Source organism: Mustela erminea, chromosome 2 (genome assembly GCF_009829155.1).
Source record: "Mustela erminea isolate mMusErm1 chromosome 2, mMusErm1.Pri, whole genome shotgun sequence".
In the NCBI taxonomy this organism is placed as follows: Eukaryota; Metazoa; Chordata; class Mammalia; order Carnivora; family Mustelidae; genus Mustela; species Mustela erminea.
Window position 1 is genome coordinate 133,326,004 of NC_045615.1, and position 18,938 is coordinate 133,344,941.

General features: G+C 40.0%; 1 protein-coding gene across 1 annotated transcript in view; it reads left to right on the top strand.

The window, feature by feature from the left end:
- GRXCR1 (glutaredoxin and cysteine rich domain containing 1) overlaps nt 1-18,938 on the top strand; it is a 132,430-nt gene that overhangs the window by 104,170 nt on the left and 9,322 nt on the right. Inside the window, exon 4 of the mRNA XM_032334201.1 lies at nt 17,592-17,657. Coding sequence (XP_032190092.1) covers nt 17,592-17,657 — 66 coding nt within the window. The remainder of the gene's footprint in view (nt 1-17,591; nt 17,658-18,938) is intronic.

Here is an 18,938-nt window from a genome sequence, read left to right on the forward strand (position 1 = left end):
AAGAAAATACAGCAGGGTCTGCCCTTCGGCAGGCATACTTGAATTCCACAATTGTTGTATTTCCCAGCAGAGAATCATCTAATCGAAAAATGTCATGTGTGTTCTGACTACTCCATAATGCAGAGGGTTTTGTTTCAAGGGATAATAACCTCTGGAAATGGAAATTTAAACAGAAGACATTTTTGTAGCTTTTGGATCATTCTTCTTGCCTCTAGTCATTGTTCACTTTTGTCTGTCACAGATAAATTTTTTTTAAATTCATTTTTTATTTATTTTCAGCATAACAGTATTCATTATTTTTGCACCACACCCAGTGCTCCATGCAATCCGTGCCCTCTCTAATACCCACCACCTGGTACCCCGGCCTCCCACCCCCCACCCCTTCAAAACCCTCAGACTGTTTTTCAGAGTCCATAGTCTCTCATGATTCACCTCCCCTTCCAATTTCCCCCAACTCCCTTCTCCTCTCTAACTCCTCATGTCCTCCAGGCTATTTGTTATGCTCCACAAATAAGTGATAAATTTTGAGAACTGACTTTAAAAACCTATTAGCCAATTAGTTTGGCTTTCTTGACTGTGCAATGCAACTCATGTTGTTGATTTGATATTTGGAACCTACATTTTGTCCTTCTGGGACATCAAAAAGTATTTTCAAATGACAATTAGGAACAAATGGCTTCACAGAAGCAAAACCCGGGTGATGCCTGGGACTCCTGATCCCCACGGATATGGGTGACATTCAGTTTAGCTACAAAACTGCATTCCTGATACATGTCCAAAACCCTCACCAAGACCTTTCGTGAATTCTTGAGGGTGAAGGGGGGAATGAAGTAGAGTGATCAGCGTTTGTTTGTTTGTTTTTTGTTTGTTTGTTTTTGATGCTCTGAACTTACCTTTCTTTTTTTAAACTTATTTATTTTTATTTATTTATTTTTTTAAGATTTTATTTATTTATTTGACAGACAGATCACAAGTAGGCAGAGAGGGAGGCAGAGAGAGAGGAAGTGAAGCAGGCTCCCCGCTGAGCAGAGAGTCTGATGTGGGGCTCAACCCTGAGACCATGACCTGAGCCCAAGGCAGAGGCTTTAACCCACTGAGCCACCCAGGTGCCTCTAAACTTATTTTATTTTATTTTTTTATTATGTTCGGTTAATTAAGATTGCTTCTGCCGCAGACATATTTCTTCTCTGTGCAGTTTCTGTCCTGTGCCATGGTGAAATTGGCGTGAAACTTAGCTATTCTCCTGTTTCTCTGCACAGGATACCTCTAAAGCAAATGGGAGCAGAATTTACTCAAGACTTGCTTTACACTAAACAAACACGCTTTGAGAGAGACAAATGCCAATTAAATATGAGCTTCTTTAAAGTTGTTTTGGCTGCGGGGCCCTTCAAGCTCTCAACTACAAAGCCTTAGATGGCTGCATTTATCACGGCCCTGCCCACCCTCTTTCCATCTCCCCGTTCTCTTTCTCTGAAAGCAAAAACAAAAAATCTTGCTTTGTCTCCTACAGAGCAGTGCACCCTTCTCCTTTGCCACCTCTCAGTCCTTCTGTCCTGTCCTCAGACTCACTTTTTCCTTCAAGCTACCCTCCACCCCCAACAAAGCATATCCTTGAAACAGCTTTTTGCCTTTAAGGGAAAAAGCTTGGGGTGGCAACAAGAATTTTTTAAAACTCATATAAAGTTTGCCATTCACTGAATTTAAAAAAAAAAAAAGGTTTTAATTCACTAGTAGCTCAGGAAAGCATTTGGCGGGCTCCCTATTTTGCAAGTATCTGTAAGCAGACGAGCCCACTACATTCCATTTCAGATGGTTGCTGGAGTTTAATTTCACCTTAATATCCCCTTTGTTACCTGTGGTGATAGATAAGCCTGCAGTGGTTGTGTTATTATCAAAACACACGGTGGGAGGAAGCTGAGTCTATTACCAATTCATAATTTTTTCAGTCTTCCCCTAGGGATACTGTGTGTAGTTGGAGGCACTTTCCTCCTTCCTCGATTCAACTCTTACCTCTTTGTCAAAGATTATTGGATACCTTTGTGCAACTGCCAAATTTGCTTCCCTTGATCTTCAGTGAGCTGTGTTTCTAATAAAATACACGTTCAGGGAGTCTCTGCTTCATTTGTCCGCCTGCCTTAAAAATGGTTGTCTAATTTGTTCAGTTAGTTTTTGCATTCACCTTAAGCAGGGACTAAGGCTCATCTCGCCTCTGTGGGTGATGGCTTGGCATGGGGTGTGGTTCTAGACTTTACAAAGGGTCCTGCTTGCTCTCGCAATTGGGTCTTGGACTCTTGTGTAGGTTGTAAAACACTGAATTCAGGAGTCAGTGTCATTTATTCTGTGTTATGAGGAAAGGTATCTGGAAGTAAGGGGAGTTTTTCTGGAGAAGAAATCTATGTATTTGTATACTTCAAAATGTAAGTTCTTAGCAGTGTATGTGCCTTACCTGGGGCTTCCAAATGCCTTGCTTGTCGTTGTTGGGCATGTGTGTGATATCTGTCTTATATTTTGCTGATTTGTCCCTGAATGCTGGTCTGGGTGAACTGGTGCTATGATTTTCCCCCTGCTTTTTTATCCTGACCAGAAATGTCAGGGGTAAAGAGATGATAGTTTATTTTGGTCTCATAGAAAAAGGTACTGATACTTATGGTCTGATAGAGACAAAACCGGTATTGAACCGGAATTCAGTTTCTGAGTGTTTGCTGGCATCTTTTATTTAAAAATATGGCCATATATATGCAACTGATGAATTACTGGACTCTACATCTGAAACTAATAATGTACTATTTGTCAACTAATTGAATTTAGATTAAAAAATATATATACATATATACACATAAAAAATATGCCCATGTTATGGTAGCCTTTGAGAAACTGGTTGAATGCATTTTATTATTTGTAGCACATTCTTTAGCATTAATTCTATGCTCCCTTGTTTGTGGATTGATATGTATGTATTAACTTGAACAATAACAAATTGCTGAGGTTTGATCATTTTTGGCAATGATGGCAATGCCGTGTCATTCAACCTTATTTTGTCCAAGAACAAAAAGCCACTGCAGGAAGGGAGTCTGTGACCAGATTGCAAACTGTACGCATCAAGGAGACAGGCCACTGAATTCAACCTTGTTGTACCCAATTATCCTAACACTTATATCTATGGTAGGCAGTACTTATGGCCAGATGTGGGTGAAGGGTAAGGAGACCAAGCATCCTGCTTTCTGGCCTTTGGTTCTGAATCTTGAGGATTCTTCCCCAACAGAGAGCCCAAAGCTTTGGAAAGGAAGCCCACGGCATGGTGTTTCACTCAGCAAATATTTATGAGAAACTAATAGGAGTCCAGTCCCAGGCCGGATGCCAGCTATGCACAGTGTTGAATGAACTAGCTGCTGTCTCTGCTCCCGTGCAGCTTACATTCTACCGGGGCGGGGGGCGGATGAGCAGGTAAATACATATGTACTCAATTATAGACTGTGAACTGCTAATAGGATCTGGGATCCTATTAGAAATTAGAATCTAATTAGTAATTAGAAAAAGAGTGTAATTAACTTGGGTGATCTGAGGAGGTGTAAGGATCTGGGACTCGAGGCTAAGACTTGGCGCGTGGCAAGGAGGCCATCACAAGAGGTCCTGGGAGTTGTGCATTTCTGATGGTAGAGATTGTGTGCATTGATGCACATGCCAGTACGCTAAGGCGTGAAAAAGTTGGCCTGTTCTAGGAGCTAAAAGAACATGGAAGGATCTTCCAGTGGGAAGTTTGTGAGCTTGAGAGTGAAGTGAGACTGAGGTGGGTTGTAGGGTTTGGGCCATCTACACAGGATCCTGTAGTTCACGGTAGGAGATCTGGCTTCTGATATGAATGGAAGGCAGAGGTGTTCAGTGCTTTTGATCAGGAGACTGGCAAGTGAAGTGACCCTTTTGACTTGATAGAATATTACTCTGGCTCTCCCTGGAGCAGAGACGTGGAGGTATGCAAGAATAAAAGCAGGGAAAAGTCCAGCCGTTGGAGTAGGATATCAGCGGTAGAGGTAGTGAGGGATGGGTGGATTCCAGAAGAACATTGCCGGTGGGTCAACAGGATTTACTGGTTGGGTTGGACGTAAGGTGATGAAAGATAGTGTCGAGGTTGATGGCTAGCAAGCTGATTGGAGGAATTGGCTGCTTGGTGGTGCCTTTTATAGTTTAGTAACTCGGTACTTTGGCTTTGAATGCCTGGGTAGTTTCCATGAGAGGGTTTACCAGGTCTTAGAGGTTGCCTCATTTATGCATTCTAATAAAACCCTTGGCTTTTATTCTCATACCTCATAATACTTGAACTGGTTAATTTCCTAATTTCAAATTTTTTTTTCCTATTTCATTTTATTTTTAAAATGTTCCTGGGGCTCTCTTTATCTTAATTTTCTTGGTCTGTGGGGGCTTTGGTCACAATATTTTATTCCACTAATATCTTTTTCTTAGTTTTTATTTGCTACATTTTATCTAGTTTTCATTGATTATATTACATTTCTTTTTATTCTTGGAACCTACTTTTATATTGTACTTTTTACTGCTTCAAGTATGCTCTCATTTCTTTTAGCTTATTTCATCCTTTGGCTATTAGGGTATTATTTCTTATCTATGATCGCACTTTGCCTTATTAAGGTGGGTAAGATAAGTGGTCATTTCACGAATGACTTTTGCATTAGTCCACCTTCTAAATAAGAGCACTACACACTTACCGTCTGGTTTTGCTCTGAAACAGACCTATCCTTTAACAGATGGCCTCTATTTACAGCCATTTACTTTTGTGCTTCAGGGAGGCAAATAGGAGATACACAGGTCAGAACCTTAGAGCAGAAGTTTGCCTTCCCTGATGGCATAAATGAAAGGCTGAAACGGTCTAGGGGACCTAAGACATGACACGATCTAAAAGTTATGTTCTTTATCCTCCACCATCACTGAACATCAGGCAAAATTTGTAATGTATATTATCATGGTGTGTGAGGATAAGAGTAAAATTTATAGGAATAATAGTACAATAGGCATTATTTATTGAGTACTTACTATGTTCTATATTAAACTGTGGCTTAAGATGTTAGCATCATGCTTTATTCTCATAGCATGCTTTAGAATTAGATATCAAAATATATATATTATATATATGAATAAAAAAAAATATATATATATATAAATGGAAAAAGTGAAGTTCAGTGAAGAAAAGTATAGACTTTGGAGCCAGGTAGATCGAATGTGAACCTTGACCCTGACAACTGTTAGCTGTGGGGCAATCTTGAACAAGTACTCTTGTGACACACTTTTCTAAACTCTTCGAGTTTCAGTTTCCCTATTTTAAAACTTAGGATTTTAAAAAATGTTTTGCAGAGATGCAGTAAAGATTAAATGGGTAATACTTACAGTGCACATGGTCATGGTTAATGGGAAGTTCTCAATAGACTGACGACTGGAGGCTTCACTTAGGGCCATTGCTCGAACCCCTCCCTCCCACACTCCTTAAGAACTGTCCTCCTGGCATTGTCCTACCCCTGTAACAGCCAAGATTCTCAAGTGATGAATCATGGGAGCATTAAAACTTTGGGAAAATCCCAAGCTTGCTTTCTTTGGAGGCCACAGAGGCCAAGACAAAGGGAGATGACAAAGGAGTACCAGGCTTTGTTCTCAGTCCAGATTTAGAGACCTGAGTTTTATTCATCCTTCCTGACCTGCCTACGCAATTAGTTCCTCAGTGTCCTTCTCCCAAGAGAAGAAATTTCTGGCAAGGAGAGTTCCTAAAGGAATGGGGAAGGAGTCAAAAATAGCTATTCGAAATCTCTCTGGACAAGGCTATTATTTCTACCCTGTTTTACTTCTTTTCTTAAATCTTATAGCTGAAAAAATTCTTAAGTTTTGAACAGTACCTGGGAATTAACGCCAGGCTCTAACTCACATCTATGTTATCCTCATCCTATCTCTATCTCTCTCTGTCTCTGTCTCTATAACCCAATGTAAATCTGTCCCTCTCCATCATCTGTCCAACTATCCATCCATATGTATGTATACCTGTATCTATGTATGTATGTGTTTTTCCACCATTTATACAAATCAAAGGTTATTGGTTGAAATAAGGTAGATATTTATTTGCCTCTCAACTGAGTTTGAGCTGGTAGTGGCCCAATGGTATAGATTGTCTCTGCTCCGTGAGTGATTTTTACCTTATTGTACCTCCCTTCTGGGCAATTTCTCACTTCCTGGTAGAAATGGCTCACCTTCATTACACTTTTTCTGGCTTGTTAAAAGGTAAAAACAGTAAGTATAGAGTGAGCTGTTTGCTTTTAAGCGTCTGGCCTGGAACCTGTATGCATCACTTGTGTTCACATCTCACTGGCAAGGTCTCACTCAGACCCATGGCTACATTTAACTGCACAGGAGGCTGAGGAAAACAGCCTTTCGCTGTAAGCTGTGCGTAAATGAATTTCAGAGGATTCTCTGACGAAAAAGGAGAATAGATAGTGACAGTGGAATGGAGGTAATTAATATTCTCTCCTCACCACAATGAGGAGGTCACTGCTGTTGATTTAAGAAAGAAAACAGCTGACAATGAGGCTTTCAAAATAGATCTTTGGAATTAGACTCAGTGGAAAATCTATTACTTCTACTAGTCTGCCGAAAACAACAAAAATAAACAAATATGATTCTAATTCCCAAGGCTCTATGTGTGCCTGGTACTATGCTAAGCATGTCACGTGCCTTCTCTTATTTATTTCTTACAACTCTACCCAATAAAAATATTTTCCCCTTCATTTTATAGCTGAGAAAACTGAGGTTTTGAGGGCTTAAGTAGCTTTCCCAAGCTGCACACCCAATTAAGTAGCAGAGACAGGATTTAATATGTGGTCGAATCCAGAGTTTTAAGTCCAGCAGTTCAGCCTTTCCAACATACCTTGTTACCCACGCGATTCACTTCCTTTTACCCTAGGCTTTCAGAAACATGCTCATATAGCCTCTTGCTCTGAAGACACGTAATAAACGGACTCAAATGGTGAGCGACTCCAGTAGACAGAAAGGAATCATGTGATTCATGGCTGGTGGGCTGGTTACTTTCTGTTTTCCCTTCCAGATCCATTCCCTCCCTTTCACTAGCCTGTTCTGACCCAAAGAAGGGCAAACTTGGCAGATGCCCCCACACAGAATATTCTGCCTTCTGACTTCAGTGAGGGGGAGGCTAAGGGGGAAATCTGAGTGAGGCTGGATGGAGAGGCTGTCTATGTTCTCAGCCCCCTTCCCATGGCTATCTCTTTTGTTAGACTCTGTCATGTAATACCTTCTTCAAGATTGCTAGACCTAGGGTTGGTTACAATTTAGTTTTTGCCCATCCCCAGTGTTTCACCAAGTGAACTGTTTGCTTAATGTCATCCACACTTCTGTGGATTATCCTTTCATTAAGTGCTCCTCAATTAAACTCTGGGAATCCACGTTTCCTGCTGGGATCTGTAAAGAGGCACTAGGTTATTCTCATGAGTTTAAAAAGAACCATCATTAGGAAACTCATGACTCTTTAGCATTATTGTACCTTATAAAAATGGGACATCTCTTTCATTTCATGACCCCGAACTTCAGGACAATACAGAGAAGTCTTTCTGGGTAGCAATTAGGTAGGGGTGATTATTTCACTAAGCTCATAATAAGAAAGATAGAGTAATTTTTATTGAATAAATAAGCTTCTGTGATGAATCTTCAATAGCCTGTCCATGTCTAAATATCCTGGGATCCCCTCTGGGATATAGGCCTATTTAAGTAGGAGCTCCCTCCTATTAATGGAATTATAATTGACATTTTGATCAACTAATTATATTTCTCAATTACCCTCACCATGTGAATCTTTCTCATATATTTTTCCTGCTGAGTGATTAAATATCCATGTTATCCAAGAAAAATAATCAACTCTTTTTTTTTTTCAGTAATATTGTTCACTGACTGTCCTTAGTTTCTGACTTTCCAGAGAGTCCTAGCTGAAAGCTAGTTAAATCTCTCATAATAAAGAATACTTCAGCAATTCTACAACTTAGCTAGAATGTCCTCAAATTTCATATCACCTTTTCTTTTCCTTTTTTTAAAATTTAAATTCAATTAGCCAACATACAGTACCTCATTAGTTTCAGAGGTAGTTTTCAACAATTCAAACAATTCATCAGTTGCATATAACACCCAGTGCTCTTTATACCACATGCAGCTGTTCTTTTTAATAAGTCACTTTCATCCCAGTTTGTATGACACTCCACCTCCTTTTTTTTTTTTTTTAATTACATTCTCTTTACTTTATGGTGGTATCATCCAAAAACTAGTAATAATCTTGTTGGTCTCCACTTTTCTTTTATTATTTACTGACTCTAGATAGGAAATGTTTGCATACCAAATTTTGTACACTCAAAATTAATCTTAAATTAAAATATTTCTAAAAGACTTCAATAATAATAACTATTATTATTATAATAGACACCTACCATTTATTGAATTCCTATTGTGTGTCATACAGTGTTCTGGACTTATATATCAACTCATGTAATCTTTACAATGACACTATAAACATAATTATACCCCGTTTACAAATAAGAAAACTGAATCTTAAAGAGTTTACCTTATTTGTCTAAGTTAAACTAATTTGTAAGTGGGGGCACTAGAATTGAATCTGGAGTCTTATTCAGAAAAACCTTTGGTTGTGAACATTTACAACTGGGACTACATCAAACCAAAAAGCTTCTGCACAGCAAAGGAAACCATCAACAAAATGAAAAGGCAACCTGCCAAATGAGAGAAAATATTTGCCAATCATATATCGGATCAAAGATTAATACCCCAAAATGTAAAGAATTCATACAACTGGGGAGCCTGGGTGGCTCAGTGGGTTGTCTCTGCCTTTGGCTCGGGTCATGATCTTGGGGTCCTGGGATTGAGGCCCGCATTGGGCTCTCTGCTCAGCAGGGAACCTGCTTCCGCACCCCCTCCCCCGTTTCTCTGCCTACTTGTGATCTCTCTCTCTGTCAAGTAAATAAATAAAATCTAAAAAAAAAAAAAACCTCATACAACTAAATAGCAAAAAGATAAGCAATCCAAATGAAAAATGGGCAGATGATCTGAGTGGAAAATTTTTTTTTTCAAAGAAGACATACAGATGGTCAATAGGTCCATGAAAAGTTGCTTAACGTTACTAATTTTCAGGAAAATGCAAATATAAACCACAATGAGATATCACCTCACACCTGTTAGAATGGCTATAATCAAAAAGACAAGAAATAACAAGGGTTAGAGAGGACGTAGATATAAGGGAGCACTTGTGCATTGTTGGAGGGAAAGTGAATTGGTGTGGCCCCTGTGGAAGATAGTATGGAAGTTTCCCACCAAATTGTAATTAGAACTACCATATGATTCAGCAATTTCACTTCTGGGTATTTATATAAAGAAAACAAAAGCAGGGCGCCTGGGTGGCTCAGTGGGTTAAGCCGCTGCCTTCGGCTCAGGTATGATCTCAGGGTCCTGGGATAGAGTCCCGCATCGGGCTCTCTGCTCGGCAGGGAGCCTGCTTCCCTCTCTCTCTCTTTCTGCCTGCCTCTCCATCTACTTGTGATTTCTCTCTGTCAAATAAATAAATAAAATCTTAAAAAAAATTATAAAGAAAACAAAAGCACTAATTCAAGAAGATTTATGCACCCCATGTTCACTGCAGCAAAGTTTTCAATAGCCATGATATGGCTATCCACTGTTCATCAGTGGATGAATGGATAAAGAAATTGTGATGCACATATATGTTATATGTATATGTATAATTCAGCCATAAGAAAGAATGACATCCTGTCATTTTTGACAACCTGGATGGAATGGAGGGCATGATGGTAATCAATGAAGTCAGACAGACAAAGACAAATACTGTATGACTTTACTTATTTGCAGAATCTAAAGCAGAAACAAAAAAACAATGCGTTCATAGATAGAAAGAACAGATTGGTGGTTGCCAAAGGTGGACATAGGACAAGGAGGAAAAATAGGTGAAGAGGGTCAAAAGGTACAAACTTCCAGTTATAAAAAACTGATGGGGCTGTGATGTGCAGGGTAGTACCTATAGCTAACAACACCACATTGTGTATTTGAAGGCTTCTAAGAGAGTAGATCTTAAAAGTTCTCATCACTAGAAAAAAATGTGTACCTATGTGCTGTGGTGGACGTTAACCAGACTTATTGTGGTGATCATTTTGCAAACATATACAGATATTTAATCATTATGTTGTATACCTTAAACTAGGAAAATGTTATGTGTCAATTATATCTGAATTAAAAAAAAAAAACCTTTTGGTGAACTTCAGTCACTGCATTCTAAAAATCAGTTTATGCAGAGAATTTTGTGACACAGTAGACAATAGTCTTAAGTCTATTAAGTAAAATAGTCTTCTGGCATCTAGCTTAGCCCCCAGTACTATTTTTTTTTTTTAAAGATTTTATTTATTTATTTTACAGACAGAGATCACAAGCAGGCAGAGAGGCAGACAGAGAGAGAAAGAGGGGGAAGCAGGCTCCCAGAGAGCCCGATGCCGGGCTCGATCCCAGGACCCTGGGATCACGACCTGAGCAGAAGGCAGAGGCTTTAACCTGCTGAGCCATCCAGGTGCCCCGCTATCTTCTTCTTTTTTTTTCTTTTTTAACCTAGTGACTTGATGTCAGTTTTATATAATTTGATATTAATGTTAAAGGAACAAGAACACATAAATAAAGGCACAAACTAAATAGACTTTTGAATAGAAAAGAGAACAATATATCCCCGTGATCATCTACTTGGATGATATGGCTTTATTATAAAAATATCAAAATTGGCCCCCATGAGAAATTGTTCTTTATAGCTACACTGAAAAAAAAAAAAAAGTGGCTGAGCATTAATTACCCAAAACCTAAATCACTGTCTTTGGCAGGCATTTTTTAAAACCCCAAAGTCCGTATTATATAATTACACAAAACAAGTCCACTAGTTTACAGTCGATTTTGCAGTTTCTTCTTCCTGCCAGGGACACAGGAAGACCGTGCTCTTTAGAATGAGATTCTCTATGGAGGTTTTACTGTGTTTTATAAGACACTGGAGGGATACCGCTACACCTGCTTTGAACATTTTCCAGGCGTAAGTGTTTGGTGTAGAACTCCAGGGTCTCAGTGGAGTTTGCTCATGTCCTGGAGATGATCCAGAGCTGATTCCTGAAGTAAATTCTGCCGTTGTCAGCAGGGCTCAGGTGGCCTGTCTCCAGGGTTGATGTAACCTCCCGTTCTGGTGGGCACGGCAGCCCCAGAAACAAAACATTTATTGAGAGCATCCTTTGGCAGTCGCCGTGCTAGGTGCTGGTTGAGCTCCTTGAATGCCAGCCCTGCCATCTGCTCTCCTGATTACACAGCAGAAAGATCCTTTAGCAACTGACACTAGGCAGTCCTAGCCTCCCTATCTTCCTCAGACGGTAGCCTCCGGGGGTTGGCTCTTCGCTTCCCATCAAGTGCCCGGGCTGAAAGAAGCAGTGGTTAGGGGAAAGCATTTGTACCGTGTTCATTCCTCTCACTCCTCGAGGGGTCTGGCATTCTATCATCAACCCAAATTAGCTTTCCCATTTACCTTCACCAACGTGCATTTTGATCTATGTCTTTGCTTTTCTGTCCTTTTTAAATCAGCCGTCATGATAAGAAACAGCCATTCGGAATTTAATGCTGTATTTACTACAAAATGGCTGATGACATTCATGTGGAAAATACTTACTGAGTGTCTCTGGTGCCCCACACAAAGCACTGGGTCCCTGAAAAAGTCGCAGCCCTTGTCATCACTGCTGGGCTCACTGTGCAGTGGGACATAATGTGGTCTGAGAACCCAGAGGAAGGAATACTGATTTTTGTCTGGGAAAATCAAAGAAGCTTCATGGATAGGGTAACATCGCAATGGGTTTGGAAGGATGTCGAGAAGTTTTCCAGGACAGTGTGGGAAGGATAGAAGAAATGTTGGACAAAGGTACAGAACACATGTATTGGCATATTATCTCATGGAAGGACCTGGTATGTCCAGGAGAAGGAGAGAGATTCAGAGTATCATGAGTATATGGTATTAAAGGACAGGGTTGGGAGGGCTGGGACCACCAGATCTTAGAGGTTTTTTCAACCATGCAGAGGAGTTTGGGTTTCAGCCCATCACCAGAAGATACTCCAGCAAGCAATGTAAGGTGTTCAGTAGAACAGGGAGAAATAGATGGCAGGGAGGTAGTTAAGCAAAGGGCAAAAGGAGTCTTTTGCTTGAAGCCAGCAAGAAGGATGAAAACTTGACCTATTTGAGTCAGGAGCCATTGTCTGTGCTGGCATTTATTTGGAAACTGTTTTTATGGTTAATGAAAAAGCAGGGTTATTATTTATTATAGTAACCAGATCATCTAAAGTATTATAGTAAGGCATTGAGTTGTTTGGTGACTATGCTAAGAAAAACTTTGTTTCAACCCAGGAGCTGGCTTAGAATTAAATTAAAGGCTCAATCCTAGCTATCATTTTGGAATGTATTTAGACTATTTCTCATGTCCTAAATTTTTATTCAAATTTTATTTTATTATATCATTGTGTGGATCTCTTATTGTGGGCAACGTTCTTAGCAAGATGACGTGGTCTGTGAATAAATGTAAATAGAAAACAAAACAAAATAATATATAATATATAAGCATAACACACAATATGCTCATACATATGTGTGTATGTGTATGTGTGTGTGTGTGTGTGTGTGTGTGTATCTTAAAAGTTGTGTTTGGTTTTGGTTAATGAGAACATTTTTTTGGTTAATGAGAACATCTTCTGGACATCTCGGAAATAGGTCAGTGGTTTCCAAACATGGTTGTTCAATGTGGACTTGCAGAGCCTGGATATCAGCATGGAAATATATCACCCCGGAGACAGCTAAAATCTATATGTGTGATTTTAATTAATTCTTCAGAAAAAAATACTTGTTTGTATTTATTTATTTTGGTTTTTGGTGATGATGTTTGGAAACCCTTGATCTACAACTCTTCATAGAGATTTGGAAGAGTATGAATCCAAGCTGGCTTATACCGACTTTATCTTCTCCTGGGCTTATTGGTAAAATAGATGGCTTACACTGTGGCCTGGTATCCTCCCTCTGTTTCTTCCAGGGCACCAATCCAAAATACTATGTGGAATTTGATAGCATGTTTCATGGAATGTGGTTTTTCTTATTTTGGATCAAAGGAAATGGTGACCACTGAAAGTCATGTACATATGATAATTGGTTGCCTTATTGCCCTAATTAATTTCCTTCCTTCCTTTTATCTATGTGCTCAATTACCTATTCTTTTTCATAAAGATAACAACTTAATCATTACTTTACAGAGTTTTCCCTAATCTTGTTGATTAGGTTAATTACACATTTCTATATATACTTTTATAACATCTTGTACTGACATCTCTTTTGTGGGTATTTATGACAGTTATAAACTTACATTTTTTGTGTGATCTTTTGTTCACCATCTGTCACCTCCAAAAGATTTTAGGTTACCTCAGGAACAGGGAGCCTTTTTGTTTGTTTATTGTTTAGATCTCTAACTCTTAGCACAGTGCCTAACCCACCATGGAGGCTCCAAATTGTGTCAAATGTGGAGATAAGTGAGTGAACACGAGTATGAGTGAGTATGGTGGCACACTTTTGCAAATTCATGGATCAAAAATGGTGGGTGAGAGTCTGGCAGTCCTAATCAGCAAGGGGCTGATATCTTTTCTCAACTTGTTCTTATTCCTTGAACGTGTGAGTCTCTTTTTGGTGACTTATATGAGAAACGATTATGGAGACTGTCTTATTTTAGTGTGAGGAACTTGTTACATGTAAAATAAAGTGGTTTCTTCACTTGTCATAGCTCACTGCTCAGAATTTTAAGGTGGGAAGAATTTGAGAATAGAGCTAATTTCGTGTATTGAAGTTGATAATGAGCTAACTTTTTTTTCCTGGAATATGCAGTGTTTTTGAAATAACCAAATAAGGCATGACACTGACATAAGAACAGAACTGGGATGTTTCTTAGGTTCTCCAGCACATTTAAATGGATTGTTTAAAGTCATTGCAGTGAAAGCTTACACTCGCTTGATATTCTTGGGCACCTTGTCAACAGCGAATCCCAATCATAGACCATCATGTTCCTCAGACTAGGATTTATCTGTAGCATTTCTTCAACTAATAAATTCTGTCACTGACCAGGCATCATGGAAAGAGTACAGGCTTAGAGGCAGGGGGACCTGAATTCAAGATCTGGCCAGGCTTTGTGTTGATGAACTAAAAGGTACTGGCCATGTTCTTTATTTTCTTCAAGCTTTACTTTCTTTATTAAAAAAAATGAGATAATAATGCTTACTTTGCCCTGATGATGAAAAGAGCCAGCGTCTCTAAAGCACCCAGCACCTTCCTGTGGTCATTAATTTCAAGATTGTATTAATTTTCAGAAAAAAAATTCTGAATCAATTGGAAAAATACATTAGAAATATTCCCATTGGTATCCTGGAAGTCTTGGTAATCTATGCCAAGGAACAGAAAGACTAGTTAATTGCCACTTTCCACTTGCGTGGAACTGAATGGTAGACTTACATTTTAAAAGCTAACCAACTCACACGTGATACTCTTTGCCAAATACCAGCCGGGGAAAGAGTGTTCCTTAAGAGTGTCAACACTTACCAAAATACACTCTCTTTTTTGGACACAAAAGTGTTTTTATAAACCAAGTAATAATTAGAATGTTTTTGATGGAAAACTGCAGGGAATGAGACCTTTGGAACAGCAAAATGCAGTGCAGAGCCCCGTAGGTGGAGAGAGAGCCTGAGAAATGTTCCAAGCCTCAGGATGGGAGGAATCTCATTTTTTCCCGAGACTTGCCAGCGAAGCTGAGATCCCCATCCTGCTGCTGCTTCGGAGCAGAGAGGATGGCGACTTTGTTGACCTGCCTTGTAAAAGCTTGCACTTAGGTTCATCAAGGACAGGGTCAGGAGGAGGTTGGGGACACAGGACCCAGCAGGGAGGCAGGGGATTTTAACTACTGTTTCTGCTCAGTACTTGGCAAAAGAGCAGAGTGCTCATTCTGAGGAAATGATCTGAGGGCCAGCCAGGTGGACTTATGGGCGGATGCCATGTTGAGTAGCAGCTGTGGAGAGAGGGACAGAGTACTCAGCTCCCCGGTCTTAGGTACAGAGTAGAATTTTTCCCACCTTCAGCACTTAGTATATCGGCTATGCGCCAGACCCCAGGTGTGTCTTGAAGAGCAGTGACTATCATGCATGTAGGTATATCGCTTAATGTGAGCAAAGATATTTCTATTGAAACGCAGAATCTGCTCTTGTATTATTGATGGTGCTGGAATTATTTGGCTGAGGAAGGGCAAATTTCATGTATTGATGGGTAATGAGAATGCCTATGCATTGTATTCTAAACAACTAAGGCTCCGCTGACGGCTGAGATAAGAAAAGGGCTGGAAAGCAGATGCGTGATAGCTTCTCTGGTACATTCATTTTGTCTGGGGTCATTGTGGTGCATGTGCTTTCATTGAAGAAAAATGAGTCATATATTCTCCTTGCTGAATTCGTTCATGGACCAGATTCCCCAGGAGCTTTTTCCATTTTAGCGCGGAGCTGACTCCTTTAAAGAAATAGAATGCAGCCAAAGTAAAATAGTGCCAGTTATTGCTATGATTTAGAATTCCATGTTTCGTTCGGTGCTTTTGTTACCTTGGTTGCCACTGGAGCTCTGTCTGTCTGTACTCCTGGCCAAGCCACCCCCAATGGAAACAAAATAACCTGACCTACATACATTCTCTGTAGCCCTGGGTATTCATTCATAGTACTTTTTCATATGTCAAGTTGACATTTCTGATGGTGATTCAGATGACATGAATTTTATAAGATAAACTGAAGTAAAATAAAACCCAGAACCCAAGGCTCCTCTATACCAGTATGAAAATTGCCTACACTGTCTTAGAAACCCCCCTTCAGCTTCAGGGTTCGGATCAAACGCCACTAACCTCAGAATGCCCTCTCTGCCCTCAATAAGCAGATCCTTTCCCCCATGTTAGGGTTTCCTCACTGACCTTCTCTGCACTGTCCACTTGACACTTTTCTTTTCCATTCTACATTGTGGCTGGCTTTGTTGGGTGTTTGCATAAAAACCTATTGTAACCTTTTTATGAACAAAGAACTTTAAAGAATTTTTAAGTGAGTCTTTGTGTTTTCTGCCCTGCCCAGCATGGATTGAATCCAAGAACTACTTACTGTGTGATGCTATTTTTCCTGCTCTTGTTGATTAATCAAAAATTGTTTCAACCTCTCTTCTGTGCCAGCAATTGTTACTCTGTGCCAGGGAGATGTGGTGAACAAGGCATACATGGTCTCTGCCTTTGATCAGAAGTAATTCCCTTTCTTCTCTATGCCTCTACTTTGGGAAATCGAGTAGGAGAATGTAAGAGGCCGGACAGGAAAGGAGAAAAGAAGAAACACTGTGAGTTTGTTGGAAAGCGCAAACGTTGCCCCTGTTCTCGTTTTCATGGTCAAGTTTGGGACTGGCTCAGGTTTGCATTCAGATTTCTCCTGCTCTGAATCCTTTCTGGAGTTCCATATGGCACCGTTTCCTTCTATGTTGCAGGCTGAGTCCTCTGGTATTTCTCAGTCCCTGGGACTTTGGAGCCAGGCCTCTGGGAATGGACCTCTCAGAACCCAACTGAGGGTTGGGGTTAGGGCCTAGGAGCATGGAAGGTCCGATCAGCCGGCTTTGTGGTGACCTTCCCCAAGGGCCGCGTTGAGGGCATGGGTTGGGGTGAGTGTCAGGCTCAGGATTTGTGTCAAGGGGGCTGTTGAAAGTGTCAGTTCTCTGGGATTGGCTCAGGTTTGCTCTGAATCGTTTCTGGAGTCCCAAATGGCACGGTGTCCTTCTGGGTGGAATGAGTCCCCTGCTTGTGCTCAAATTCCCATTCTGAATGCTTTCTGCCTGGTCCTGGAATTGTTGCTTAATCTCACAGAGGCTCACTTTCTGCTCTCAGTAGAGTCTACCACTTCCAATCAGGGGGTGTTGGATGCCTGGTTCATAATGTGTGCTTAATTAGTGTCAGTGTTATTAATTTCATTATTACTATTAGCTGCTGCTCTCTTTACACGGATGGCTATAAGGGTTATGTCAGCACTGATGGGAATAGGGTGGAGACAGCCCCAGCTGGGAATTTGCTCAATGGTCTCCTTTCCCAGGTGGCACAGCGGCCTTCAGGCTCTCTGAACAACTCCGAGGGTGTGCCGGAACCTTCCATATGTGGACCTAATCTGACAGTTGTGGGCTTCCTGGCTCTCACCTCCTGCTGGCAGTCTTCCTTTGGCTTCCACTAAACCTTAACAAATGGGAGAATATGTGAAGGGAAGAAGAAATTTACTCCCCAATTTGGCCTCCTGGTTGTAAGTTTACTTAGACCTGAAGGGAAGAATGGTGTTCGATATCTGGTGGGTTAAGCTCTCTCCTGGCTAGAACTTTGTTTCCTCCAATACTAACAAAATGGATTTTCTCCCCCCCCCCAACCCTTTCTTGTTAATAGGGTGCTGAGAAAATTTTGTCAATGAATGAATCAGGAGAACTGCAAGACCTCTTAACCAAAATTGAGGTAATTGTGCTTTTAGCAACTTATTTTTAGTAATCAAAATGTTAAACACATTCTGATTGTAACTGAGTTTTCCTAATTGAATTCTTCTCTCCATGTTCTTTCAAATATGGAACAGGATACGTGTGGCAGTTTTAATTTGATATCACCTGCTATTAGATTTGCTCCTGCTGGAGTGACTTTGGTGTTAGCTTCTACCTCATACTATTAGCTGGGAATTCCAGTCAGCGCTATTAGAGCCTAATTCATCATAATAGAGTTGTTGATGAAGTGTTTCAGAATCAGGCAATTGTTTTGAAGCACATTTACAATTTCCATTTAAATTATTTTTTCCATGGACCAGCTTATCATTTCTAAAGATTACAGGAGAATGGTTTCTCCAAAAGTACACACTTTAATTTTGTTCTAATTCTTATGATTATAGCATCAGAACAGTGATTGGTTCAAATATATAATGTATTAAATCAAAATATATAATGTATCAAAAGAGGAAGCTCTCTGTTGCACTATTTTATCAGCCTGTTTCTCTCCATCATTAGGAAAGTCATACATTTTCTTGCCCCAACTGGGACACTTTGAGAATGAAAAGTTTCTACTAATAATTGTTCTGGGCCAGCACACATGAACCAGGACATTCCCAGGTGAACTGAGCAATATGGCCACCCAGTATCTATATGCTAGTACTGGCTCTTCTTGCTTTAGTTTCCTTTACGGACCTCATGTCTGATTCCCTACCATTTTTTTGTATTTCACTTGAAAGAGAGAACTCTGTGTGGCTTCTTCCTACCATTCCTTTGGGCAAGCTGTCTAGTCTGACTAGAATGCTCTTGGCCCAACTCCTCATTTCCCTCCACCATCTTCAAGACCCACATAGAGTATCGCTTCTTCCCCCAAATCATACCTGGTCTCTCTCACCTAGGAATTCCTATAACCCTCTTTTTGTTGGATGCGTATCAATTTTTTTTTTCTTTTTGCTTTTGTATTACTTTTCTATGGCTATTTGGCTCATGTCCCAGATGAACTATGTGTTCCTTGGTTTTAGGAATCATGCCTTTTTCATACTGTGATCTTTCCTGAAGGACAAGCACAATGAGGGCAGGTACTTCATATTCTGCCACTTTTCTCAGCTTGAAAATCTGTATGGATGGATTTTTTTTTTTCCTTTTGTCCCTATACTCGACTCCAACCCTTTGAAACCATTAATTTGACATATCTTTTTATTTAAATGATTTAACTTGGTTAAGGTATGTTATTTTCTGTGTACATTTTTTTATTTATGTAACA